This window comes from Callithrix jacchus, chromosome 7 (genome assembly GCF_049354715.1).
Source record: "Callithrix jacchus isolate 240 chromosome 7, calJac240_pri, whole genome shotgun sequence".
Taxonomy (NCBI): domain Eukaryota; kingdom Metazoa; phylum Chordata; class Mammalia; order Primates; family Cebidae; genus Callithrix; species Callithrix jacchus.
Window position 1 is genome coordinate 80,000,398 of NC_133508.1, and position 26,223 is coordinate 80,026,620.

The following is a 26,223-nucleotide window of genomic DNA, read 5'->3' on the forward strand; positions in this document are numbered from 1 at the left end:
GTCCAGCAATGGGAGCCGCAGCTGTAACCTGAGGGGCTAAAAATGCGAATTAATGTGGCTATGCATCCTCCCTGCAACTCACCTCCTGTTCCCATCCCCACCCACACAAGAGGCAAAGCTCCTTGAATTGGCATAAAATCCACACACAGAGCAGTCCCAAGAGGAGGCTTGGGGTTCAGTGATAGGAGATGACCACAGCCTGAATGAAGAGCTGAGACCAGCCATCCACTGATTATTTTTGGAGACAGAGTCTTGCTCTGTCACCCAGGCTGGAGTACAGTGATGCGATCTTGGCTCACTGCAACCTCCACCTCCTGGGTTTAAGAGATTCTCCTGCCTCAGCCTCCCAAGTAGCTGGGACTACAGGCAAGCGCCACCACGTCTGGCTAATTTTTTTGTATTTTTAGTACAGATGGGGTTTCACCATACTGGCCAGGCTGGTCTCAAACTCCTGACCTCAGATGATCCACCTACCTCAGGCTCCCAAAGTGCTTGGATTACAGGCATGAGCCACCACGCCCAGCCCTATCCACTGATTCTGAGCAAACAGGATAAAAGTACTGAAGACCATTGCTTCTCCAACTTTAAGGTACATTCAAACCATCTGGGGATTTTGGTAAAATGCAAGTTCTATTTTAATAGGCCTGGGGTGGGGGCCTAAGATTCTTCATTTCTAACGAGTGTCCAGGTAATGCTGTTGCTCCTGGTCTACAGATCACACTTTGAGTAGCAAGGGATTAGAGGCAGCCATGGAGGCCACTCATAATGGAGAAGGCATGTCCAGTTCCAGGCAAAATGTGTTTATTCATGCACAAAATCATAGAACTATTAAAGTGGAAATAGCCACCATTTGGCATGGCTGTGAGACAGTCATTTCTCAGCAGATTATATCTCCCAAGAGCACAGGATGATTGTGACACACGTGGGTTCTGAAGACTGACCGCCTGAGCTTAGTACGTATGTCTTAGTACGTATGTAATCTTGGGCAAATCTTAGAACGTATGTCTTAGTACGTATGTAATCTTGGGCAAATCTTTAACTTCTCTACATCTCCGTTTCTTCATCTCTACAATGGAAATAACAAGACTATTGTGAGGACTGTCAATGGATATAGAGTGCTTAACACATGGCAGCATAGTAAGTGCTCAGGAAAGGTTGTTATCCTGATGCTATCATACTATTCTACAATCCTTAACATAGATACAGAGGATGACTCGCCTTTTGGTACATAGCAAATATACAACCCCCATCTCCCTCCCACCAAAAGGCTTAGGTCCTCTCTTTCAATTTCCTCCTTCCCTCCTGCCCACTCCCCCTCCCCGGCCCCTGGCCCCAGTGTGGTCTGGATGGGCCCCAGAGGGGCAGGGACAGAGACAGGACGTGGAGCTGTATCTGACAGGAACCCGAGGGGCTGGCCTGGGAGGGGATTGGGGCCCGGCTTCCTGAAGGGAGGATGGGCTAAGGCAGGCACACAGTGGTGGAGAAGATGCCCTCCTGGGCCCTCTTCATGGTCTCCTCCTGCCTCTTCCTGGCCCCTCAAAACCTGGCACAAGTCAGCAGCCAAGGTGAGGTACACAGAGGGTGGAGATCACCTATGCCCAGGAAGAGGGAGACCTGGGAAGTGATGCAGGGCCCTGGGAGGGGAGATAGAATAAGGGCTCTCCTGCTGGTCCCCTCCTCTTCCACATAAACATGCCTGGGAGGACCTGGGGCCAACTCACCAGCTGTTCATCAGATGTCTCCTTGCTGGCCTCGGACTCAGAGCCCCTGAAGTGTTTCTCCCGAACATTTGAGGACCTCACTTGCTTCTGGGATGAGGAAGAGGCAGCACCCAGTGGAACATACCAGCTGCTGTATGCCTACCAGGGGTAGGTGCTGGGCTGTACCCCACACTCCATATATCTGTCCCTGTACTTAGCTGAGTCCCACTCCAGCAGCTTCCCTGCCTATCAGAGGACCATTCTGAATGTAAGCCCTAAATAGCTACTTTTTGAACAGTTGTACTTTGGATGTATGTGGGCCCCAGCTCCAGCCCCTACATAACCCCTAATTCCACCTGCCCCAGGCAGTGAGAAGAAAAATTACAGTACTAGAGACAGAAGTTGGGCATGGGCCCAGGTCTGGTTCCTCAGGGCTCTGCATGGTGGCTGTGTAGGAGGGACCTGTGCTATGCCAACAGGGAGAAGCCCCGTGCCTGCCCCCTGAGTTCCCAGAGCGTGCCCCGCTTTGGAACCCGATATGTGTGCCAGTTTCCAGACCAGGAGGAAGTACGCCTCTTCTTTCAGCTGCACCTCTGGGTGAAGAATGTGTTCCTGAACCAGACTCAGACCCAGCGAGTGCTCTTTGTGGACACTGTAGGTAAGAGCCATCCTCCCATCATTCTGCCTCTCCACTTGCTGCCCCAGTCCAGCTCCTGGAATCAGACTTGTCTCTGCCCTTTCAGCTCAGCACAGATACCCCTATTACCAGACCCCCAGAGGCACCCCAAGACTCCCTGGTCATTCCTTCCAGCTTTGGCATCTATAGCTAGACCTGCCCCACAAATCATTTCACACCCATTCAAGAGTTTCAAAATACCTACTGTGTGCCAGACACTGGGCTAGGAGATGAGAATATGGAGAGAAAAAGGGATCCCTGCTTCCAAGAAGCACTGAGTCTAGCAAGCCATCATACTGCAATGAAGTCACTGTCCTCATGAGGGAAGAACAGAATCAGGAGCCTCCCTAGCCTGCCCTCTGGAAGAATGATGGTCTACAATTTTTGAATCCAGAAGCTGCCCATTTCAGCCCCCAGCACCCTTCTCTGCAGTCCAGAGGCTAAGCCATAGACTGTGGCACTCAGAGAGTTCTGATGTGCCCTGTCTTGCCCTCAGGCCTGCCGGCTCCCCCGAGTGTCATCAAGGCCATGGGCGGGAGCCAGCCAGGGGAACTCCAGATCATCTGGGAGCCCCCAGCTCCAGGTTTCAGTGATTTCCTGAAGTATGAACTCCGCTATGGCCCCAAAGATCCCAAGAACTCCACTGGTCCCACGGTCATACAGCTGATCGACACAGAAACCTGCTGCCCTACTCTGCAGGGGCTACGCTCAGCCCTTGTTGTGGACCAGCCTCCATGTCCTCAACCCACAATGCCCTGGCAAGATGGATCAAAGCAGCCCTCCCCAACTAGAGAAGTATGCTGACCTCCTTCTGCCCCACCTCTTATCTCTCTTATCTCTCACCTCCAATCTTGCCCCAGGAAAGGACAGCTCATACTTTGGGGGTTCCAGACCTAGGCTGGTCCTTGGAGAGTTAGTATAGGCTCAGTTATGAGCCATGTCTATTTAGGGGCTTCCTACTTTGGGTCATTTCCACTGGTAAAAGTGAAGGCTTTCAGGCCTCGAAATTAATGGAGATTTCCCAACAAAGCCCTGAACACCACCTGAAACCCACCAACCTGGCCCCCAGTCTGTGTGTGTATCTATCCAGCAAGGAGCTGAGCTCCTCTCCACAGGGATGCTGTACAAATATAAGGGATGGAGGCTGTCTCAGCTGACAGGCAGGCCTAGATTGTGAAGCTGGGATTTTCCTCCCAAGGCTTTAGCTCTGACTGCAGTGGGTGGAAGCTGCCTCATCTTAGGACTCCAGCCTGGTAACTCCTACTGGCTGCAGCTGCGCAGCCAACCTGATGGGATCTCCCTCCATGGCTCCTGGGGATCCTGGTCCCTCCCTGTGACTGTGGACCTGCCTGGGGATGCAGGTAAGTCAACAAAGGAATGGGGAGGTGGGGAGGGGATTTAAAAAGATCTCTAGGGAAGCTGGGGCTGGATCTGAAGCTCTGGGAACCATGGTCCTTCCTGATGACCTTGAGCTTGCCATTGGACAAGATGAACTGTGTTCAGGGAGGGAAGAGAGAATAGGAGTCAGTGTTCTACATTATGTGTGTAGAAATTATCTGAACACCCTACACAGTAGGGGCACATGGGCCCTGATAGGACTTACTTCTTTGACCTTAGTGGCAATTGGACTGCAATGCTTTACCTTGGACCTGAAGAATGTTACCTGTCAATGGCAGCAACAGGAGCATGCTAGCTCCCAATGCTTCTTCTACCACAGCAGGGCACGGTGCTGCCCCAGAGACAGGTGAGAGCTGAACTGCTGATTGAGGTTGGTGTCATGGGAGTGAGCTACAGTCTTGCAGAAAAAAGGAACAGATTGTTCTTGGTCCTCTTCACTCTTCTCCCTTGTCCCAAAACCATACAGCGTCCAATGCTCTCTTATCTGTTTTCTCATCCTCCAGTCAGTATTTTATCTTCTCAACCCCTCTCTATTCCCACTGGGAATGCTTTGGTTTAGTTCAGCCTTAATCATGTCACTGGGACCACTGCAACAGCCTACAGTCTAATTCACCTCCAGCGTATTCCCGATGCTGCTAACAGAGTGATCTTTGCTAAGCTCAAACTGTGCATGACTTTTGTAAAGCTCTAACTTTGCATGTTTCCCCTACTCAAATATGTACCGCAATTTTGCATTATCAAAGCCATAAAAAAATTTAGCCTGGCGTTCAAAGACTTCCACCAAGCACCTAACGAATCCTTCATCCTCTCCATATCTAATCTATAACCAAGTTGTATTGATTTTACCTATTAACTATCTCTAAAATCTGCCCACTGGTCTATCACTGCCATTATCCTACTATAACCCATCATCACTTTTCTCTTGGGCTACTGGAAAGACATAGTAACTGATCACCCTAAGTCTTCCAAGTCATTCATCACATAGGTACTGAAGGGATCTTTTTGTTTTGTTTTGTTTTGAGATAGAGTCTTGCTCTGTTGCCCAGGCTGGAGTGCAATGGTGCAATCTCCGCTCACTGCAACCTCTGCCTCTTGGGATCAAGTAATTCTCCTGCCTCAGCCTCCTGAGTAGCTGGGATTACAGGCATGTGCCACCACACCCTACTACTTTTTTTAAGTATTTAGTAGGAACGGGGTTTCACCATGTTGGTCAGGCTGGTCTTGAACTCCTGGCCTCAGGAGTTCCCTGCCTTTGCCTCCCAAAGTGCTGGGATCACAGGTGTGAGCCACTGTGCCCAGCCTGAAGGGATCTTTTAAAAATGCAAAAATGAACATAACACTCCCTGCTTAAAAATCTTCAATAGCTTCCCACTATTCTTAGGATAAAGAAAAAACCTCCCATCTCAGACCCCCATGCCCAACCTAATATTGATTGATTGATTGATTGATTGAGATGGAGTCTCACTCTGTTGCCCAGGCTAGAGTGCAGTGGTGCAATCTTGGCTCACTGCAACCTCCACCTCCTGGGTTCAAGTGATTTTCCTGCCTCAGTCTCCAAGTAGCTGGGATTATGGATGTGCACCACCACATCCAGCTAATCTTTGTATTTTTAATAGAGACGGGGTTTCATCATGGTAGCCAGGCTGGCCTCAAACTCCTGACCTCAACTGATCTACCCACCTCAGCCTTTGAAAATGCTGGGATTACAGGTGTGAGCCACCATACCCAGCCCCACATTTAATTTTTAAATATAAATTGGATCACATTATATATATGGTTTGTTGACTCACCTTTTTGTTTAATAGTATGTCTCAGCGATCATTACAAAATGATATAATTCATTCTTTTTAATAACTGCATAGATATCCATAGGATACAGATGCCTGAGTGGACTAAAGGGTAGCAAAACTACGGTCATCATTTCCTCTATCAAAACTTGCTCCTCCTGCCAGGTGGGTGGCCAGAGTGGGTGGATCACCTGAGGTCAGCAATTGGAGACCAACCTGGCCAACATGATGAAACCCCGTCTCTACTAAAAAAACAAAAAATAAAAAATAAAAATAAAAATTAGCTGGGTGTGGTAGCACATGCCTGTAATCCCAGCTACTCAGGAGGCTGAGGCAGGAGAATTGCTTGAACCCTGGAAGGGGAGTTTGCAGTGAGCCGAGATCATGCCACTGCACTCCAGCCTGGGCAACAGACCAAGACTCCTTCTGAGAAAAAAAAATTGCTTCTTCTTTATTGCCCCCCATCCTACCACCAACTCAGTTTTCCTGGCCTGAAAAGTAGAAATCATCCTGGACTTCTCCCATTCCTAACCAGAAATAGTCTTGTCATTTTTGCCTTTTCAATAACTCTTCAATCATCTCTTTCTCTCTATCCCACTGCCACTACCCTGTTTTCACATCCTCAGCACTCTGCACATGAAAAACTGCAAGTGTCATAATGTATTTCTCTGTTTCTACTTGGCTCTCACAAATCCTTTCTACAGACTGTAGTTAGAATGATCTTCTTAAGGTACAAAACTAATTATGGGACTTCCCTGCTTAAAATCCTTAAATGCCTACATAATTACTACAAGATTAATTTCATGTTCCCCAGAAAGCCCATAAGGCCATCCATGACATGGCCTGCAGCCTCACATTTACCACTTACCACCAGGCCCTCTATGTGAAAATCATCTGTACCACTTAGAATTTCCCCCTAAGTACCACACTCTCTTATCTATGCACAACCATGTGCCTAAGATGCCTGTTTGTCCCTTTTGCCTATCCTATTTTTAGTCCAAAACCCAGTCTAAACTGGGTTAACCAGCTTAACCAGGAAGCATTCCTTGGCCCTCTCAGTCTGGGTTGGATGCTCCCCCTGGATGTTCCCAAGCCAGTCTATGCACATCACAGAAAAACATCGTGTTTGTTTTTCCATCTTTCCCACTGAAATTAGAGCTCTTTGAAGCTTATTCCTCTACGCACTCATAGGGCCTGGCACAGTAACAATTGGCACATAGTATCAATTATTTGTTGATTAAATGGGTAAACATGCCCATTTTAGTGATAGTGAGCCACTTAGGGGTTATAATCAAGAGGGAGACATGATTCATTTGTTCAATAAACAATTATTGAGGGTGACTTTGTGCAAGGCACTGGGGATAGACAGTGCAACAAATAAAATGGAAAAGGCGCCAGGCACAGTGGCTCACACCTGTAATCCCAGGACGTTGGGAGACTAAAGCAGGCAGATCATTTGAGGTCAGGAGTTCGAGACCAACTTGGCCAACATGGCAAAACCCCATCTCTACTAAAAGCACATAAATTAGCCAGGTGTGGTGGCAGGTGCCTGTAATCCCAGCTACTCAGGAAGCTGAAGCAGGAGAATTGCTTGGACCCGAAAGGTAGAGGCTGCAGTGAGCTGATATCGCACCATTGCACTCCAGCCTGGGCAACAAAGCAAGACTGTCTTAAAGAAATTTTAAAAATAAATAAAATGGGCTGGGTGCAGTGGCTCACGCCTGTAATCCCAGCACATTGGGAGGCTGAGGCAGGCAGATCACTAGGTCAGGAGATCAAGACCATCCTGGCCAACTTGGTGAAACCCCGTCTCTACTAAAACACAAAAAAGTAAACAGGCATGGCAGCACACACCCGTAGTCCCAGCTATGCAGGAGGCTAAGGCAGAATAATTGCTTGAACCCAGGAGGTGGAGGTTGCAGTGAGCCGAGATCTCGCCACTGTACGCCAGCCTGGGTGACAGAGCAAGACTCACTCTCAAAAAAATAATAAAAATAAAAATACATAAAAACAAATAATAAAATGGAAAAGGTTTCAGCATTGTTGGGGCTTACATTAGTAGAGGGGAAGGAAAAAGGAGGGAGAGACAAGCAAGTAAAGAAATAAAGCAACACAATTATAATAGAGACTAAAGGGGGCGTGTGGTAGGCGGGGGAGGGGGTGTTGCTAATTTAGACTATGTGGCCAGGAACAGCCTCACCAGGGAGGTGACAGATAAGCCGAGATCTAAATGGCAAGAAGGAATGAGTCACATGAAGACCTACAGTCAGAGCAATCCAAGGCAAAGGCAAAGTGCAAAGATAGGCATTTGGCATATCCATGGCACAGAAAAAAGGCCTGTGTGGATGAAGGGTGATAGACTGGCATGAGAATCATAAGAGATGAGAATGGCAAGGCAAGGCGAGACCAAATCACAGGGTCCTGGAGTTTGGGGTTTATTTCAAGTGGGATGAAGAGCCGCTGAAGGATTTTAAGCAAAAAAAAAAAAAAAAAAAAGACATAATTTGATTTGTATTTTTAAAAGACATGTTTCTCTGTGAATAAGTAAGAGTAGAAGCAGGCAGGGCACGGTGGCTCATGCTTGTGATCCCAATACTTTGGGAGGCTGAGGTGGGTGGATCACTTGAGTTCAAAAGCTTGAGACCAGCCTGGCCAACATGGTGAAACCCTGTCTCTGCTAAAAATACAAAAAATTAGCCAGGTGTGGTGGCAGGTGTCTGTAATCCCAGCTTCTCAAGAGGCTGAGGCAGGAGAATTGCTTGAACCCGGGAGACAGAGGTTGTAATAAGCCAAGATCGCACCACCGCACTCCTGTCATCCTGGACGACAGAGCAGGACTCTATGTCAAAAAAAAAAAAGAGTAGAAGCAGATTCACCAGTTATAAATTTGCCTTAATCCAAGCAAGGCATAACAGTGGTTTCACCTAACATAGCAGTGGTAAAGGTCAAAATAAATAGATTTGTGACATATTCTGGACATTATCACATCAACATTTTTGGAAGAAAATTCTGGTAGCTGTGTGCAGCACAAGTTGAAGGTAGAGGCAAAAACAGAAGCAGAAAAGCCAGTTAAGAGACTATTGTAATAATCTAATAGTAAAATAACACATAGGGGTAAAAGGAATGCCGTATGAGAACAAGTTAAAAATGTGAGATATTTTTCTCCAGAAAGATGAGGGACTTTTTTTTTTTTTTTGAAACAGAGTTTCACTCTTTCACCCAGGCTGAGTATAGTATCGCAATCTCAGCTCACTGCAACCTCCGCTTTCTTGTTTCATGAGATTTTCCTGTCTCAGCCTCCCAAGTAGCTGGGATTACAGGCGCCTGCCATCATGCCCGGCTAATTTTTGAATTTTTAGTAGAGACAGGGTTTCACCATGTTAGCCAGGCTGGTCTCAAACTCCTGACCTCATGATCTGCCTGCATCGGCCTTCCAAAGTGTTGGGATTACAGGCCTGAGCCATCGCACCTGGCCGAAGGTGCTTTAATCTTTGAACTATGCATGCTAAGCCTGCCTGAAAAAAAAAAAATCTTTGAACCAATCATGTGAGGTTGGTGTCATTAACCCACTTTACAAACAGAAGGAAACTGGAGTAGAGATAAACCAAGTAACTTGCCCAAAGTTATTCAAAGGTAAGCCAAGACCTGAACTCTTGGTGAAAACCCATGCTGTTTTCGCATGTCATTCTAGGCCTTTCCTCAAAGGGAAGAGGCCAGACAGCAAGGCTGACTTCAGAAAACATCTTGGTAAAACAACGAAAACAAACAAACAAATGAACAAAGGTGGGGAAAAAAAAGAAAGAAAACATCATGGCATAAAGACAGAGGAAAGTTCTGGAGGCCTGTTCAAGGAAGGAGTCAGATGATAATCCCTGCAGGCCATCGTTCCTGCAGGATGGGAAGCCTCAGATTATTCTCTGGGGCAGGCCTGATTCAATGACTCTGTGGGACTGCGTCTTAGGTACCCCATCTGGGAGAATTGTGAAGAGGAAGAGGAAACAAATCCAAGATTACAGACCCCACAGTTCTCTCGCTGCCACTTCAAGTCACAAAATGACAGTGCTATTCACATCCTTGTGGAGGTGACCACAGCCCTGGGTGCTGTTCACAGTTACCTGGGCTCCCCTTTCTGGATCCACCAGGCTGGTAAGAACTTTCTTCCCCATTCTTCCCACATAGTTCCCACCCCCACTGAATCAGACCCTATACCCAGGATCCCCAACTCTGACCCTTCTGACCCATGACCCTGGTGGCATAACACCTCATGCGCAGAAGGGCTTAAGCTACTCCCTGCTGACATCCCTGTAGTGGGCCTCCCCACCCCAAACTTGCACTGGAGGGAGATCTCCAGTGGGTATCTGGAATTGGAGTGGCAGCACCCATCATCCTGGGCAGCCCAAGAGACCTGCTATCAACTCCGATACACAGGAGAAGACCATCAGGACTGGAAGGTATGGTTAAGGAACAAATGCTCACAGACCTCACTACGCATGGGATCCCTGGGGCTGACCATGTTTGTTAGCAGGAGTGAAAGTGTTTATGTATCCATGTCTCTGCTAGTATATCTATGTTTATTGGATTCAACTGGTATCTCTCTTGGGCATCTGATACTGCTGGCTACTCCTACTCAACATTTCTCTTCCGTTGGTCTTTGGGATATCAGTCTTCCCTGATTTTCTTCCTATCTCTCTGACTGAACTTTCTCACTCTCCTCTCCTGGCTCCTCCTGTCCAGCCTTCTATAAAATGCTGTGCTTTCTGGAGTCTCATCCTAGGCTCTTTTATCCTCTGATAAAATAGATATGCTCTACCCAGGTGAGTGCTTCAACTTCATGGTTTCAATGGCCATACATGAACAATCACAATTTTACCATTCGAACTCCCATATGGAGAGGAATTTACAAACCACAGGCAGATTACCAAAACATCTGAAATCTGTTTCCTCATTGGTGAAATGGGGATGAAGCTATCTACCTTACGGAGTTACAGTAAAAATTAAATACTATATCTAAATACCTAGCATACTGCCTGGTATACAGAAGGTGCTCGATAAACATTAAATATTAGTTTGTCTACTTTTATTCTTATTTGCCACACGTATATAAAACTGTGTACAACATCTTAGAAGATGGTTCTACCAAAACTTCCTCCCCTGGACATCTCAGACTCCGTGTATCCAAAACGTGTATCCTCTTCCTCCTGAAGCATTACTTTTTTATTGTGATATAACTTACATACAACAAAGTATACATATTTTCAACATAAAATCTGTACATGAGTATACACCCATGTAACTGTAACCAGGATCAAGGTCCTCTGCCACCAAAGGTGATCACCATCCTGACATTACCATTGATTCATTTAGATTGTTGTTGAACTCTATAAAATGAAAGCCTAAAGTTGAACTCTATAAAATGGAACCCTAAACTTACTTCTCTTCTGCTTCTTGTCTCTGACAATGGCACCACTACTTACCCAGTACCCAAGCCTGAAAGCACCCTTGACTCTTCCTCTGCTTCCCTTGTCCCTTCCCCCTACTCATCAACAACTAAGTTGATGGCAATAAAATACTAACAGTCCTCAAATTCCTACCAGGACTGCCTTAGCCTCATCTGTGACCATCCAGCCTTCTCATCCACGCTTATAGCACACTAAACCACTCTAGCACAAAACCCAGCATTAAATGCTTCTCTGGACTTCCATGGTGCCTTGCACTAATTAATTGTTTTGATTATCTACCTGTTTGGATGTCCCCTCATTAGACAGGTAAGAGGCCGTGTTTCATTGCTTTCTCCCCAGTGTCTAACCCAATGTTTGGAGTATCATACAGTTCGTAAATGTTTGCTGTCTTCCTGCTTGTACACATGATGTTTGTACTCCGGCGCCAAGAGCAAATCTGGCATCCTCTGTGGCATGAGTATTATTTGTGGCATGGTCTGTGTGACTCCATCGCCCAGGCTGGAGTTGTGGTGAGAGCACCTGGGAGGGTGTGTGTGTGTACCGGGATCCCTGCAGAGGATGTACCTGGGTGTTGGTGTTAGGATGCGTAGCTCTCTGAGGTGAGGACTGTGCTCAGGAGGTGGGCGCTGGCACGTTTCTCTCGGGCGGAGCGTGATCCCATTCCAGAGAGGCTCTCGGTTAGGGAGCTCTATCCTGTTTCTGCCGGGAAGCGTGTTTTCCGCAGGTGGGGCTCCCTGTGGTGATCTCCGACTGCCTGGGGATTCGGAGCTGTAGGATGTGGGTCAAACAGACGCCAGGCTGTCGAAGCCCCGACGTAGGGCCACCCGCACGCTTCTCTGCGTAGGTGGTGGAGCCACCTCTCGGGGCCCGAGGAGGAACTCTGGAGCTGCGCCCGCGATCTCGCTACCGTTTACAGCTGCGCGCCAGACTCAACGGCCCCACCTACCAAGGTCCCTGGAGCTCCTGGTCCGACTCAGCTAAGGTGGAGACCACCTCCGAGACCGGTGAGGCAAGCCCTGGCCGCGCCAAAGCCGCACAGCGCCTGCGCCAGGGCCGGGGCGCCGGGTGCGGGAAGGGCGGGCCGGGGCGCGGAGAGGGGTGGGGCGCCGGGTGCGGGAGGACCCGGGCGCGGAGAAGGGCTGGGCCCTGGCAATGCGGGTCCACGGCTGCGCTGGTCCCCGCGGTTCCCAGGGGTGGCGAGGGGCGGGGCCAGAACGGGGCGGGCTGAGGGCGGGGCTCCGGCCAGGGTGGGCCGAGGTCTGATCCTTTTTGTCTCCTAGCCTGGATCTCCTTGGTGACCGCTCTGTTCCTTGTGCTGGGCCTCAGCGCCCTTTTGGGCCTACTGCTGCTGAGGTGGAAGTTTCCTGCGCACTACAGGTCGAGTACCGCCCCCGCCAGGCAGGAGACGGGCGGTGGACGGGGCGGGGCCGAAGGCCTCTAAACAAGCATCCTCGGGTGGCTCTGTGACCCCAGCTCTCGGGCCACCGCCCGTGCGCATCTACGGCATTGCCGCTTCCTGCACGTCTCCTCTGGGACTCGCAACGGCTTCTTACACTCTAACACGCACACTGTACCTCACACCTTACAGCCCTGCCTCCTGCTGCTCACTCGGCGACGAGGCCATCGTTCACCCTTCAGCCAAGGCGCTCACCCAACTCCCATCCAATCGGCCATCGGGTCCCAACTCCTAAACCTCATCCAAGCAATGGCCCCCTTTCTCTAACCTCACAGACACGACCTGTCTCACTAAAACAGAACCTCTTCCTCCTCCGATCTAGCCTCACACAGCCATCAGAATAATCTTTCTAAAATGCACACAGGAACCTGCCAATTCCCTCCTTACATCCCTTTAATAGCTCCCAGGACATAGTCCAGGCCTCCTATGATGACAAGCGAGGCTCTGCAAAATCGGCCCCTGCCAGCAAGCATTTCACCCGCTTCTACCCTGTGCATCAGCCTTTCCAAACTGTTGGTGGTTTTCTCCACAAGTCAGCTTTTACTTCTCAGTGCCTTTGCACATAACATCACCTCTGCCCGAAATATTCTCCCTGTCTGACTAAACCCATTCATCTGTAAATAACTTTCTTCGCCAACTCTTAAGAAACCTTTCCTGACCCTCCCGTTTGGCCGCTGCTTTGTGCTCCAATACAGTACCAGTAGTGTTTTCCTGTTTGTTTCTGTATATATCTTCAATCTTCCCTATTATACCTTACTTGGTCATCTTTAAATCCTTAGCACAGTGCCTGCCAAGAAGCAGACCCTTAAATAAAAGTTATTAATGAGTGACTCATTTATGTGGGAAGACTAAGGCTGAGGAGACATACCATTGGAGGCTATAAACATGCAGGATAGAATGCATCCCACCTCCATCCTTCATCTGCTGCTTCTTGAAAACTTAGCTCAGAAGTCAGCTCCTCCAGGTGGTGTCTTTTGATGGTCCTAGGCTGGTTCAAGTGCCGCTCTTGTGGGCTACCATCTCTCTTTGAACTTTTAATCTGCCCATATGTATGAGGAGACTGGAAGGTAGTCTCCATGCAGGTAGCCAGATCTAACAAAAAAGTTGGAGAAGTAGAAAGAGGCTGTCTGCTGAGCCAGACATACTCAGTTCCTTTTCCTCAATTTACCAGGTAAGTCACACATCCTCCCCTAGAGAGAGATGAGTGAGGTCAGTGAAGAGGCCTGAAATGTTTTGCTGACGTCCCTACATGCGGAAATATGAGGCTAAAGAATTGACGTTTCCCCAACATTAAATATGGATTCCCCTTAATCCATTCTTCTCCCAGAGAGACTACCCTCTCCAGTAACTTACTAATAAGCTCCACTGATTTTCTTCATTCAGCTAATTTACTGATCATCTACTATGGGCCAGACACTATTCTACACCCGAGAAATATAGGAGTGAACAAATAGACAAACTCTCTGTTCTTGGGGAGCATATGTTCTAGTGATGTGAGATAGACAAAAAGAAATACATTTAACAGTATAATAAATGTACAAGTGCTATAAAGAAAAACAAAGTACAGCAGGAGAAAGAGTGTGATGGGGAAGGGAAGTGGCACTACAGTAGTCCCCTCTTATCCATAGTTTTACTTTTTGTGGTTTCAGTTATACTTGGTCAATTAAGGTCCAAAAAATTAAATGGAAAATTTCAGAAATAAATAATTCATGCATTTTAAATTGTGAGTAGCATGATGAAATCTCTTGCCATCCCACTGTGTCCCACCAGGGATGTAAGTCATCTCTTTGTCCAGCATCTCCATGCTGTATACACTCCCTGCCCCATAGTCACTTAGTGGCCATCTTGGTTATCAGATCGACTCACTGCGGTAGTGCAGTGCTTATGTTCAAGTAACCCCTATTTTAGTTAATAGTGGCCCCAAAGTACAAGAGTACAAGAGTAGTGATGTTGTTGGCATATTGTTATAATTGTTCTATTTTATTATTAGTCATTGTTCATATCTTACTGTGCCTAATTTTTTTTTGTTGTTTTTTTTTTGAGATGGAGTCTTGCTCTGTTTCCAAGCTGGAGTGCAGTAGTGTGATCTCGGCTCACTGCAACTTCTGCCTCCCGGGTTCAAGCAATTCTCCTGCCTCAGCCTCCCAAGTAGCTGGGACTGCAGGTGCAGCAACCACACCTGGATAATTTTTTGTATTTAGTAGAGATGGGGTTTCACCATGTTGGCCAGTCTGGTCTCCATCTCCTGACCTTGTGATCCACCCACCTCGGCCTCCCAAAGTGCTGGGATTACAGGCTTGAGCCACCACGCCTGGCCAACTATGGCTAATTTGTAAACTGTCAGAGGTATGTACATATAGGAAAACCATCTGCTGGGAGTCTTGACATATATCCCCTGCAGATAAAGGGAGACTACTGAATTTCAGGCAGGGTAGTGAGGGATGACATTTGAACAGAGGCCTACAATGAGGTGAGGGAATGAATCCAGTGTTCCAGACAGAGGGCACTTTCTGTCCATTGGAATGTTTGAGGAAACTGCAGCACCCTTTGTTGAACCTGCCCATCAATGACTTCCCTCCCCTACCTCAGGTTTTCTTCTTACCTCTACTCCCCTTCCTGACTGTATTGCCTTGACTATGCTCTAATCTCTCCAGGCCTTACTCCCTGTCCTCAGCGCTCCCCCATCCCAACTGCTCTCCTCCTCCCTCCCAATTCACTGCCCTGGCTCAGTCTGCTTCTCTTCTTTCTCCCCCAGGAGACTGAGGCATGTGCTGTGGCCCTCACTTCCAGACCTGCACCGGGTCCTAGGCCAGTACCTTAGGGACACTGCAGCCCCAAGTCCGGTGAGTGTGCTCCTCTACCCTGTGCCCACCACCAACCCTGCTGGGTGCTGGATCCTTGCCCCCACAACACAACTTGTTCAAGGTCCTTGCCTACCAGCGTGCCATCCCCAGGCACTACCCCAGCTCTACCCTAGCCCTTCTCCTTTCTATACAGTCCAGTGCCTCTTCCCACAGGATCTGCTCTAATCCAGCACCTCTGCTCATCTCTCTCAGCCCAAGGCCACAGTCTCAGATACCTGTGAAGAAGTGGAACCCAGCCTCCTTGAAATCCTCCCTAAATCCTCAGAGGGGACTCCTTTGCCCGTGTGTTCCTCCCAGGCCCAGATGAACTACCGAAGACTGCAGCCTTCTTGCCTGGGGACCATGCCCCTGTCTGTGCGCCCACCCATGGCTGAGTCAGGGTCCCCACGTTCCACCAATATCTCCAACCATTCCTACCTACCACTAAGCTATTGGCAACAACCCTGAGGACAGGCTCCTCACTCCCACTTCCCTGAGAGCTAAACCCTCCAGGCGCTCTGTGAACCTTCCTACCCTACCCCCACAACACAAGCACCCCAGACATCACTTCCATCCCTCTGTCTGCCCTTATAGTTAGGCTTCATCGCACTGATCTTAGTCCACTGATGCTGACATAAAACCAGAACCCTTTCTCCACAGGCAGGCTCATTTCACTAAACTCCTCCTTTACTTGCTTTCTCCTCTTTAATGCCAAATGCCTTGAAAACAAGCCTCCACTTCCCCACTTCCCATTTACTCTTCAGACTACTTCAATTAGTTCCCCTTCTACCACTTTGCTAGTGAAACTGCCCAGGCAAAGTTCACCTCACATCTAATTCGAAGATCCAATAGGATCTCGTTAATCATTGGTTCCTTTGATCTCTCTGCAAAATTTGTCATGGCTGCCTACTCACTTCTTTAAATTATTTCCTACCTTGGCTTCTATAACTTGACCTTCCCTGCTGGCTCTGTTACTGCCTCTTTGAGTATACCAGTAGCTTTTTTGTTTAAGACAGGGTTCCACTCTGTCACCCAGGCTGGAGTGTAATGGCGCAATCTTGCTCACTGTAACCTCCACCTCCCGGGTTCAAGCGATTCTTGTGCCTCAACCTCCCTAGTAGCTGGGATTATAGGCACACACCATCACACCCAGCTAATTTTTGTATTTTTAGTTGACAGGGAGTTTCACCATGTTGCCCAGGGTGGTCTTGAACTCCTGACCTTGGGTGATCCACCCACCTTGGCCTCCCAAAGCGCTGAGATTACAGGCATGAGCCATCGCACCTGGCTGAGTATACTAGTAGTTAAGAGAATAAACTAGATCTAGAGTCAACGCTGAATTCAATTCCTGTCCTTCACATCTGCTAGGTGTGCAACCTTGGGCACATAACTTAATGTCTTTGAGCCTTCGTGTTCTCATCTATAAAACAGGCATAATAACAGCACCCCACAGAGTTGTGACAAGGATTGAGATAATCTAAGTAAAGCACAGTGCCTAGGACATAGTAAATGATTAATATATCTGAACTACTGTTGTAATTATTCCTTCTTACTCTCTTCTTCTAGCATTTCTTCCAATTGTTACAGTCCTTCAAGATTCCATTTCTTAACAGTCTCCAATCCCATCTATTCTCTGCCTTTATTATATGTTGACCATTCCAAAGTTCTTATCTCCAGCTCAGGCTTATACTGCAACCAACTGGTTATGTGTCTGTCCCCTGCTACTAGATTGTAAGCTCCTTGAGGGAAAGGACCATGAATTACTTGTCGTCTTCCCCCAGCACCTAGAGTACTGCTTGGTGCATGATAGTAGGCCTTCAATAAATTTTTTCTAAACAAATGAAATCTTTCCGGGCAAGGTTACCTTAACACCATGCCAACTGTCCTCATCCTCTAAACTGTTCATATGCAGCAGTAAATATGCTTAGACAGTCCTGGTTATGGACTCTCCTAACACATTCTACTTCTCAAACAAATGGTTTTGTTGTCATTGTTTTTTGTTGGCTCCAAACATACCCACTGTATCAGTCAGGGTCTTGGCAGAAATAGAAGGCACACTCAATTTGGGTAACTTGATGGGAGTGTAATAAAGGGCAAACAGTATTTACAAAGATGAGGACAAGATTTGGGAAAACCATCAAGGAACAGTGCAAGTACCTCTGAGGCTAACAACAACAAGGAGCTGGCACCTGCCTTATGCATCAAGGGGTAAGGGAGGGAGTGGGTCCCAGATCCCAGAGAGTAGCTGTAAGAGAGGGCTGCCTGGCAGGAGCTGTGGCCTTTGGTAGAGGGATGCAGCTGACCTATGGGCAGGTAGCAATGAGAGCCAGGGGGGACAGACAGCTCAAGCTAATGCTCTCTGCCCAATCTAGTTTTGGGTCCCTAGGAGTAAAGTCAGAGCCTTTCACATGGCTGGGAAGGAATTATGGAGAGTGGGTATATTGGATGTTATTCATTTGTCCCACCCAGACCTACTCACCACCCTTCTCCATCTTGTCCTATGCTCAGCAAGGCTGATTCATGTGGCCTGCATCAAAGCATTCCCTTGGGCTTTGGTTTCTGCTTGGGTTCCCACCAATAGGATATTATGAATTGAATTGAATTATATTCCTCTCCTCTCCCTCAAATTCAAGTTAGTCTTTTTTTTTCTTTTTGGCTGGGCACAGGGGTGCATGCCTGTAATGCCAGCTACTTGGGAGGCTGAGGCACAAGAATCACTCGAACCCGAGAGCCAGAGGTTGCAGTGAGTCAAAACCATACCACTGCACTTCAGCCTGGGTGACAGAGTAGGACTGTATCTCGAAACAAAAACAAAAAGAAAACCCGCTTTTTCTTTTGAGACAAGGTCTTTGCTCTGTCACTGAGGCTGGAATGCATTGGTGTGGTCACGGCTCACTGCAGCCTCAAACTCCTGGGCTCACGCAGTCCTCCCACCTCACCCTCCCAAGTACCTGGGACTACTGGGACTACAGGTGTGCAGCACCAGGTTGGCTAACGTTTCCTGTATTTTTTTAGAGACGGAGTGATACTATGTTGCCCAAGCTAGTCCTAAACTCATGGGCTCAAGCAATCCTCCAGCCTTGGCCTCCCAAAGCACTGAGATTACAAGTGTAAACTATCATGCCCAGCCAGCTGTTGAAATCTTAACTCCCAGTACTTCAAATATGACCTTATTAGGAAATAGGGTCATTGCAGACATAATTAGTTAAGATGGGGCTGGGCGCAGTGGCTCACACCTGTAATCCCAGAACTTTGGGAGGCTGAGACAGGCAGATCACAAGGTCAGGAAATCGAGACCATCCTGGTCAACATGGTGATACCCCATCTCTACTAAAAATACAAAAATTAGCTGGGTGTGGTGGCGTGTGCCTCTAATCCCAGCTATTGGGGAAGCTGAGGCATGAGAATCACCTGAACCCAGGAGGTGGAGGTTGCAGTAAGCCGAGATCACTCCATTTGCAGTGAGCCGAGATCACTCCACTGCACTCCAGCCTGGCAACAGAACAAGACTCCATCTCAAAAATAATAATAAATTAGTTAAGATGGGGTCAGGGCCCTAATTCAGTATGATTGGTATTCTTATGTATTCTTATGAAAAGAGAAAGTTGGGCCAGGCACAGCGTGGCTCACACCTGTAATCCCAGCACTTTGGGAGGCTGAGGTGGGCAGATCATGAAGTTCAGAGATGGAGACCTTCCTGGCCAACATGGTGAAACCTCATCTCTACTAAAAATACAAAAATTATCTGGGCAGTAATCCCAGCTACGTGGGAGGCCGAGACAGAATTGCTTGAACCCAGGAGGCAGAGGTCGCAGTGAGCTGAGATCGCGCCACTGCACTCCAGCCTGGGCAACAGAGCAATACTGTTTGAAAAAAAAGAGAGAGAGAGAGAAAATTGGACACACATACACATAGAAAGAAAGCCAAATGAAGATGAAGGCAGAGAACAGGGTGATTCTTCTATAACCAAGGAATGCCAAAGATTGCTGGCAAGCCACCAGAAGCCAGGGGAAAGGCATGGAACAGAGTCTCCCTCACAGCTCTCAGAGGACAGACACCTTGATCTGGAACTTCCAATCTCCAGAATTGTGAGACAACCAATTTCTGTCATTTAAGCCATCCAGTTTGTGGTACTTTGTTATAGCAATTTTAGCAAACCAACACAGAGGCTATCAGGGGATGGGCAACACGAGCCACCTATGCTTGTTGGCTTCCATTCTCCCTGTTTCATTCTTTCTGCAATTCCTCCCAAATGGATCTCAAGCACCCACTTTCCTGATCCTGCTCTCTCCAAAGTCATCAGTGATTTGATATTCAATGGCCAAATACGATCTTTTTATAATCATTCCATTTGACTACTTTATGTCATATTGGAGTATCTCCTACTTCAAGATCCACATCTGTATAATTTCTATTGTCTTCCTTCATTCCTTTATTTTAGTATTATTATTTTAAGACAAAGTCTCCCTCTGTCACCCAGGCTAGAGTACCGTGACATGATCTCACTTACTGCAAACTCCACCTCCCAGGTTCAAGAGATTCCCCTGCCTCAGCCTCCAGAGTAGCTGGGATTACAGGTGTGCACCATCACACCTGGCTAATTTTTTATTTTTAGTAGAGACGGGTTTTCGCCATGTTGGGCAGGCTGGTCTTGAACTCCTGACCTCAAGTGATCTGCCTGCCTCAGCCTTCCAAAGTGCTGGGATTACAGGTGTGAGCCACCACACCCGCCGAAATCCTTTTCTTTTCTTGTCTTTTTTTTCTTGGACTATTATGCCCATGAATCCTTTATTTTTAAATGTACAAATTCCTTTATCCTTCTCGACAGCTATCATTAATCCAGCGGTTGCAAATTACTGGCCATATTCACCCCTCAGATATGTTTTTTTTTTTTTTTTTGAGACGGAGTTTCGCTCTTGTGACCCAGGCTGGAGTGCAATGGCACGATATCGGCTCACCGCAACCTCCGCCTCCTGGGTTCAGGCAATTCTCCTGCCTCAGCCTCCCGAGTAGCTGGGATTACAGGCACGCGCCACCATGCCCAGCTAATTTTTTGTATCTTTAGTAGAGACGGGGTCTCACCATGTTGACCAAGATGGTCTCGATCTCTTGACCTCATGATCCACCCGCCTCGGCCTCCCAAAGTGCTGGGATTACAGGCGTGAGCCACCGCGCCCAGCCTACCCCTCAGATATGTTTTGTTTGGTCCTTCCCTACACAGAAACCCCACAGGGTCCACAATGCCTAGCAGATAAAGTACAAAGTCCTTACCTTAACATTTAAGACCCTGACTAGCTTGACACTAGACAACCTTTTCTATGTTTTCTGGGAACTCCCCACCTCTAATCTAAGCATATTCAATTTCTTATTTTCCAAGGTAATTGGAAATAGAAAACATGAAGGTTTCAAGTCAAAACTAATAACAATATTAAGTTTGGCAGAGCCCCACATTTTTCTCTGTCAGCATCAGAGTGGACTTTAGGCTAACGATCAAAAACCTGATTTTTTTCAGCCTCTTTCTGGGACAGTATAGCATATTGTTATGATTGCAGGGATTAGTCAGATAGTTTGAATCCTGGGTTCCCCTACTTATTATTGGCTGCATGCCTTTGGGCAAGTTTCTAATCTCTCTGGCCCAGTTTCTTTTTTCTGTAAAAGGAAGATAGGATATCTATCTGCCTTATGGGATTAAGGATTGAACTCGATAATATATGTAAACTGTTTTAACACGGTAGTTAGATGGTCCATAAATGGTATCATTATTATTTTTATGAATGCTGCTCCACCTCTGAGCACATTGAAACAATTTACTCAAATCATCATTAGAGCACTGGATTGAGTGGGCGTCACACCTGGATTCCCACAAACTTCTTTGTATGACCTCGGGCACATCCCTTACCTGTGCCCCGGTTTCTCCATCTGTAGAATATGGATTTGTCGGAGTGGGGAGGGTGCACCACGCACAGGTTAGAGTAATGGATCTGTAAGGCCCTCACACCTTTAAAGCCCCATGGGGTAAGCCACAGTGCTTCCTGTAGGGCAGTCTAACCTTATCTTCCAGATAGGCAGGTTAGAATACCGATCCTTTTTCTTGACCTTAAGGAATTCATTCCCCCTTTTCAACCTCATTTCCCCTGTTTGTAAAACAACAGCAAACAAGACAAACACACGTTACTTCCTTTCCAGCAGGGTTCCTACCCGGGGCCAAGCAAAAGTGGAATGTACCCTAAGTAGCTCTGGCCTTCTTCCTGCTCCCAAGATTCTCAACTCGCTCCCACGCTTCTCAACTCTCATCCCTTGCCGCGCTGCCGCCCGCGGCTCTCCTTGCCCTCCCAGAAACAGCTCAAGCGCCTTGGGCACTCCACCGGGTTCTGCACCGAGTTCTGCATCATAAATACGACCCTCGTGCAGGATTTAAGTGTAAACTTCCGCAGGCTCTCGGAAGCACCCAGGCCAGACATTCTGAGCTCGCGGCGGGAGAAGGAACACAGAGGATACTCGAGGACGCGGAGGCAGCGCATGCCCCGCCCACCTTTCAGCACCGGTCCTCCGGCGCCGACTCCCAGCCCCTCTCGCACCCTTCAAATCGCGCTCCGCATCTGGACTCTCGTGAGAGCTGAGACTTGCCCCGGAAGACCCGCCCCCTGAGCCGGAGAGGCCAATGGGCGAGGGCAACGGTTGCGACGGTTGCGTTTTGAAGGAGCCAATGGGTGCTCGAAGCGGAGAGTTTAAGAGGCGTAAGCCAGGCGTGTTAAAGCCGGTCGGAACTGCAACCTGCTAGGGAGCGCACGGTGAGAGGTGGCGGGGCTGAGCCGAGGTAGGGCCGTGGCCAGGGGAATGGGGTGCTAGGCTGGAAGGGGCTGCAGCCGAGGGTGGCCCTGATTGTGTGGCCGGCCAGGAGCGAAGGGGTCCCTCGCTGTCCCCTGAGCACCGTCGCCTCCTTTCTCCAGGGCTCCGCAGGCACCAACTGCAAGGACCCCTCCCACTGCGGGCGCTCCCATGGCTCAGTTCGCGTTCGAGAGTGACCTGCACTCGCTGCTTCAGCTGGATACACCCATCCCCAATGCACCCCCCGCGCGCTGGCAGCGCAAAGCCAAGGAAGCCGCAGGCCCGGCCCCTTCACCCATGCGGGCCGCCAACCGATCCCACAGCGCTGGCAGGACTCCGGGCCGAACTCCTGGTCAGTGGGGTGACAGAGGGACTGGCTGAAAGTAGCCTTCATGCTTCCTCACCCAGGGAGCCCGGTCCGACTGTATTTTCTCTTTCTCCGCCCCAGGCAAATCCAGTTCCAAGGTTCAGACCACTCCTAGCAAACCTGGCGGTGACCGCTATATCCCCCAACGCAGTGCTGCCCAGATGGAGGTGGCCAGCTTCCTCCTGAGCAAGGAGAACCAGCCTGAAAACAGCCAGACGCCCACCAAGAAGGTATGTGTCCCAGAGGGGCTTAAGGCACAGGACCTGACTGTTCTTTGGATAATACCATCTTGCTTCTCCACCACCCTTTATACCAGGAATATCAGAAAGCCTGGGCTTTGAACCTGAACGGTTTTGATGTAGAGGAAGCCAAGATCCTTCGGCTCAGTGGAAAACCACAAAATGCCCCAGAGGGTAAGACCTGAAGTTCCTGGTTCCTCGAGGGAAGTGTCAGTTTATCCCCAGGGTTGAACGCAGATATCTGTCTGCTCTTCCCATCTAAGACTGAGGGCAAGAGAGGTGTTGATTTTCCCAGCGTCTAGACCCAATCCGTTGCCACAGGTTACCAGAACAGACTGAAAGTACTCTACAGTCAAAAGGCCACGCCTGGTTCCAGCCGGAAGACCTGCCGTTACATTCCTTCCCTGCCAGATCGTATCCTGGATGCCCCAGAAATCCGAAATGACTACTGTAAGTGCATCCTTGTCCTAGCTTCATAGAGGGAGAAGGAGGGCCTGGGACCAGGCAAACAAGGAAGCTCATGCTCTTCTCTCCACCTCTGACAGACCTGAACCTTGTGGATTGGAGCTCTGGGAATGTCCTGGCTGTGGCACTGGACAACAGTGTGTACCTGTGGAGTGCAAGCTCTGGTGACATCCTGCAGCTTTTGCAAATGGAGCAGCCTGGGGAATATGTATCCTCTGTGGCCTGGATCAAAGAGGGCAACTACTTGGCTGTGGGCACCAGCAGTGCTGAGGTGCAGGTGAGACATGTCCCTGCCCTGTAGTTCTCCCCAGTCGCAATAGGCTTGCACAGCTGGAGGATATTTATATCAAGTCCCAATCTCATCCCAGTGGGCTTCTCTCTGTAGCTATGGGATGTGCAGCAGCAGAAACGGCTTCGAAATATGACCAGTCACTCTGCCCGAGTGGGCTCCCTAAGTTGGAACAGCTATATCCTGTCCAGGTCAGTGGTTTTTGTTAATCTATGGTATTCAGTCTGATTTTTGCCCACCCTGCCCTTGACTGTACACCCCTGAACTGAAGCAGCTCTGGCTTGCTTGCATTTGGTGCTGCCACAGAACCTGATTCCCTTCTTCCCTCCTCCAGTGGATCACGTTCTGGCCATATCCACCACCATGATGTTCGGGTAGCAGAACACCATGTGGCCACACTGAGTGGCCACAGCCAGGAAGTGTGTGGGCTGCGCTGGGCCCCAGATGGACGACATTTGGCCAGTGGTGGCAATGATAACTTGGTCAATGTGTGGCCTAGTGCTCCTGGAGAGGGTGGCTGGGTTCCTCTGCAAACATTCACCCAGCATCAAGGGGCTGTCAAGGTGAGTGGGGTTGGGCTGAAGCCTCTGCAGACCTTCACATATAACCCAGGGACTGTTAAGGGGAGAAGGGACGGTAGGATTGGACTGGGTTAATCTGTGACCCCTACAGCTCCTTGTCTAGCTTTAGTACCTGCTAACCTCACCTTTATCCCACCTAGGCTGTAGCATGGTGTCCCTGGCAGTCCAATGTCCTGGCAACAGGAGGAGGCACCAGTGATCGACACATTCGCATCTGGAATGTGTGCTCTGGGGCTTGTCTGAGTGCTGTGGATGCCCATTCCCAGGTAATCTTTTGGCTGTTCCCACCTGTCCCATATGCATTTTTTTTTTTTTTTTGAGACGGAGTCTTGCTCTGTCACCCAGGCTGGAGTACATGGCATGATCTCAGCTCATTGCAACCTCTGCCTCCCGGGTTCAAGTAATTCTCCTGCCTCAGCCTCCTGAGTAGCTGTGATTACAGGCGCCTGCCACTGCGCACAGCTAATTTTTGTATTTTTAATAGAGACAGGGTTTTACCATCTTGGCCAGGCTGGCCTCGAACTCCTGACCTCATGATCCACCCGCCTTGTCCTCCCAAAGTACTGGGATTACAGGCGTGACCATGGCACCCGGCCCCACATGCATGCTTACTGGGCATCTACATCCACTCCAATGGCTTCACCAACTCTATGCCCTGGTGATTCCCAAACTTCTAACTCTGCTTTCACTCATGAGCTTCATTTCCAATAGTCTGTGCCTGTCTCCAATCCTATGTCCTATAGGCACCACCACCTTGATCTGTCCCAAATTAACCTTGTCACTTCCCCTTGACTCCCTGAAATGTGGGAGTGAAATGTCACTTCCCCTTGCCTCCCTGAAATCCTTCCTCTCTCACATTGCTTTAGAATGGCAGAACCTGCTCAGAAATCTGAAAAGCCTACTAGAATCTTTAATCCTCCTCACCAGGATCTATCAGTTTTACTTCAGAATATCATTGACATCTGTCCCCTCTTCATCCTTCCCAGTGGAGGCCCACTACAATGGCTTCCTCACTGGTCTCAAGCATTCTCTTTTATCTCTACAATGCATCCTCCATGCTGTGGTCTGTTATACTGTCCTTAAACCTGTGATGGCTTCTCATCACCTATGGCATATAATCCAAATCCATTAGAGAGATATTTGAGGCTCTCTCCTTCCACTCCCCCCCACATTCAACCTTCACTATAGATATGGACTCTAGAGCCAGATGGCCCAAGTTCAAATTCTGGCTCTGGTCACCTACTGAACTTGAATGTGCATTCAAGTCTGAGTCTGGAGCATGTGGCAGGGTGCCTGTCACTAGAATGGACTCAGTTCTGATTTAAGTAGCCTTGGCTGTATGTCATGCACACACTAGCTCCTCTCCACAGGTGTGCTCCATCCTCTGGTCTCCCCACTACAAGGAGCTCATCTCAGGCCACGGCTTTTCACAGAACCAGCTGGTTATCTGGAAGTACCCAACCATGGCCAAGGTGGCTGAACTGAAAGGTAGGTGGCTAGGTGAAAAGCTGGACATAAAAGGCCACATACTGTTTGACTGAAATATCCACAATAGGCAAATCCAGAGACAAAACACATTAATGGTTGCTAGGGGCTAGGAGAGAGGGTAATGAGAAATGCTGAAAATGTCTTAGAATTAGTTTCAGCAGTTGTACAATTTTGTGAATATACTAAAAACCACTAAACTGCACACTTTAAAAGGATGAATTTTATAGTATGTGAATTATATTCAATAATGTTACAAAAAAGGGGAGGTGTGTGGCCCAGTGCCTCCTTTATGGGCGGGCTGTGGCTGCATCAGCATTCATATGTACTGTTCTCATTTGCTCCAGGTCACACATCCCGGGTCCTGAGTCTGACCATGAGCCCAGATGGGGCCACAGTGGCATCTGCAGCAGCAGATGAGACCCTGAGGCTATGGCGCTGTTTTGAGTTGGACCCTGCACGGCGGCGGGAGCGGGAGAAGGCTAATGCAGCTAAAAGCAGCCTCATCCACCAAGGCATCCGCTGAAGACCAAGCCATCACCTTAGTTGTTTTTTATTTTTCTAATAAAGTCATGTCTCCCTTCATGTTTATCTGTTTCAGCTAATCCCTTTATTCTTTCATGACCTATGTCCTAGCAGCCTTCCTAGGG

General features: G+C 48.5%; 3 protein-coding genes across 5 annotated transcripts in view; 2 read left to right on the forward strand and 1 right to left on the reverse strand.

Annotated features, from left to right (window-relative positions):
- C7H1orf210 (chromosome 7 C1orf210 homolog) overlaps positions 1 to 12,209 on the reverse strand; it is a 66,084-nt gene extending 53,875 nt beyond the window's left edge. The window contains exon 1 of one of the 2 annotated variants that reach the window (XM_035251091.3): positions 11,585 to 12,209. The gene's annotated coding sequence lies outside the window, so the exon portion shown is untranslated. The remainder of the gene's footprint in view (positions 1 to 11,584) is intronic. The other variant, XM_078331446.1, reaches the window with a different exon arrangement.
- On the forward strand, positions 1,470 to 17,159 carry MPL (MPL proto-oncogene, thrombopoietin receptor). The gene is made up of 12 exons (XM_003733424.5): positions 1,470 to 1,565; positions 1,736 to 1,868; positions 2,180 to 2,358; positions 2,873 to 3,171; positions 3,575 to 3,737; positions 3,994 to 4,120; positions 9,523 to 9,707; positions 9,870 to 10,012; positions 11,865 to 12,024; positions 12,301 to 12,397; positions 15,232 to 15,319; positions 15,533 to 17,159. The coding sequence occupies exons 1-12, from the start codon at positions 1,487 to 1,489 to the stop codon at positions 15,785 to 15,787; spliced, it is 1,908 nt and encodes a 635-aa protein (XP_003733472.3). The 5' UTR covers positions 1,470 to 1,486; the 3' UTR covers positions 15,788 to 17,159.
- A 4,919-nt stretch (positions 17,160 to 22,078) lies between these two features.
- On the forward strand, positions 22,079 to 26,162 carry CDC20 (cell division cycle 20). 2 transcript variants are annotated; one of them, XM_035251086.2, is made up of 11 exons: positions 22,079 to 22,136; positions 22,270 to 22,499; positions 22,596 to 22,744; positions 22,831 to 22,927; positions 23,075 to 23,203; positions 23,299 to 23,495; positions 23,604 to 23,698; positions 23,842 to 24,070; positions 24,229 to 24,354; positions 25,459 to 25,576; positions 25,921 to 26,162. In XM_035251086.2, the coding sequence occupies exons 2-11, from the start codon at positions 22,319 to 22,321 to the stop codon at positions 26,097 to 26,099; spliced, it is 1,500 nt and encodes a 499-aa protein (XP_035106977.1). In that variant the 5' UTR covers positions 22,079 to 22,136; positions 22,270 to 22,318; the 3' UTR covers positions 26,100 to 26,162. The 2 variants fall into 2 exon arrangements, with proteins under 2 accessions (XP_035106977.1, XP_002750756.1); XM_002750710.7 differs by having other exon boundaries at positions 22,079 to 22,110.
- Positions 26,163 to 26,223: the final 61 nt, after the last annotated feature.

What these genes read in the sequence shown, in the direction of transcription:
- MPL (XM_003733424.5), top strand. Translation starts at nt 1,487, where the DNA reads ATGCCCTCCTGGGCCCTCTTCATGGTCTCCTCCTGCCTCTTCCTGGCC. An exon ending in GGACCTGCCTGGGGATGCAG is followed by an intron (nt 3,738 to 3,993) that starts GTAAGTCAACAA and finishes CTTTGACCTTAG; the next exon opens with TGGCAATTGGACTGCAATGC. An exon ending in TTTCTGGATCCACCAGGCTG is followed by an intron (nt 9,708 to 9,869) that starts GTAAGAACTTTC and finishes ACATCCCTGTAG; the next exon opens with TGGGCCTCCCCACCCCAAAC.
- CDC20 (XM_035251086.2), top strand. Translation starts at nt 22,319, where the DNA reads ATGGCTCAGTTCGCGTTCGAGAGTGACCTGCACTCGCTGCTTCAGCTG. An exon ending in GACTCCGGGCCGAACTCCTG is followed by an intron (nt 22,500 to 22,595) that starts GTCAGTGGGGTG and finishes TCTCCGCCCCAG; the next exon opens with GCAAATCCAGTTCCAAGGTT. An exon ending in GCCAGACGCCCACCAAGAAG is followed by an intron (nt 22,745 to 22,830) that starts GTATGTGTCCCA and finishes CCTTTATACCAG; the next exon opens with GAATATCAGAAAGCCTGGGC.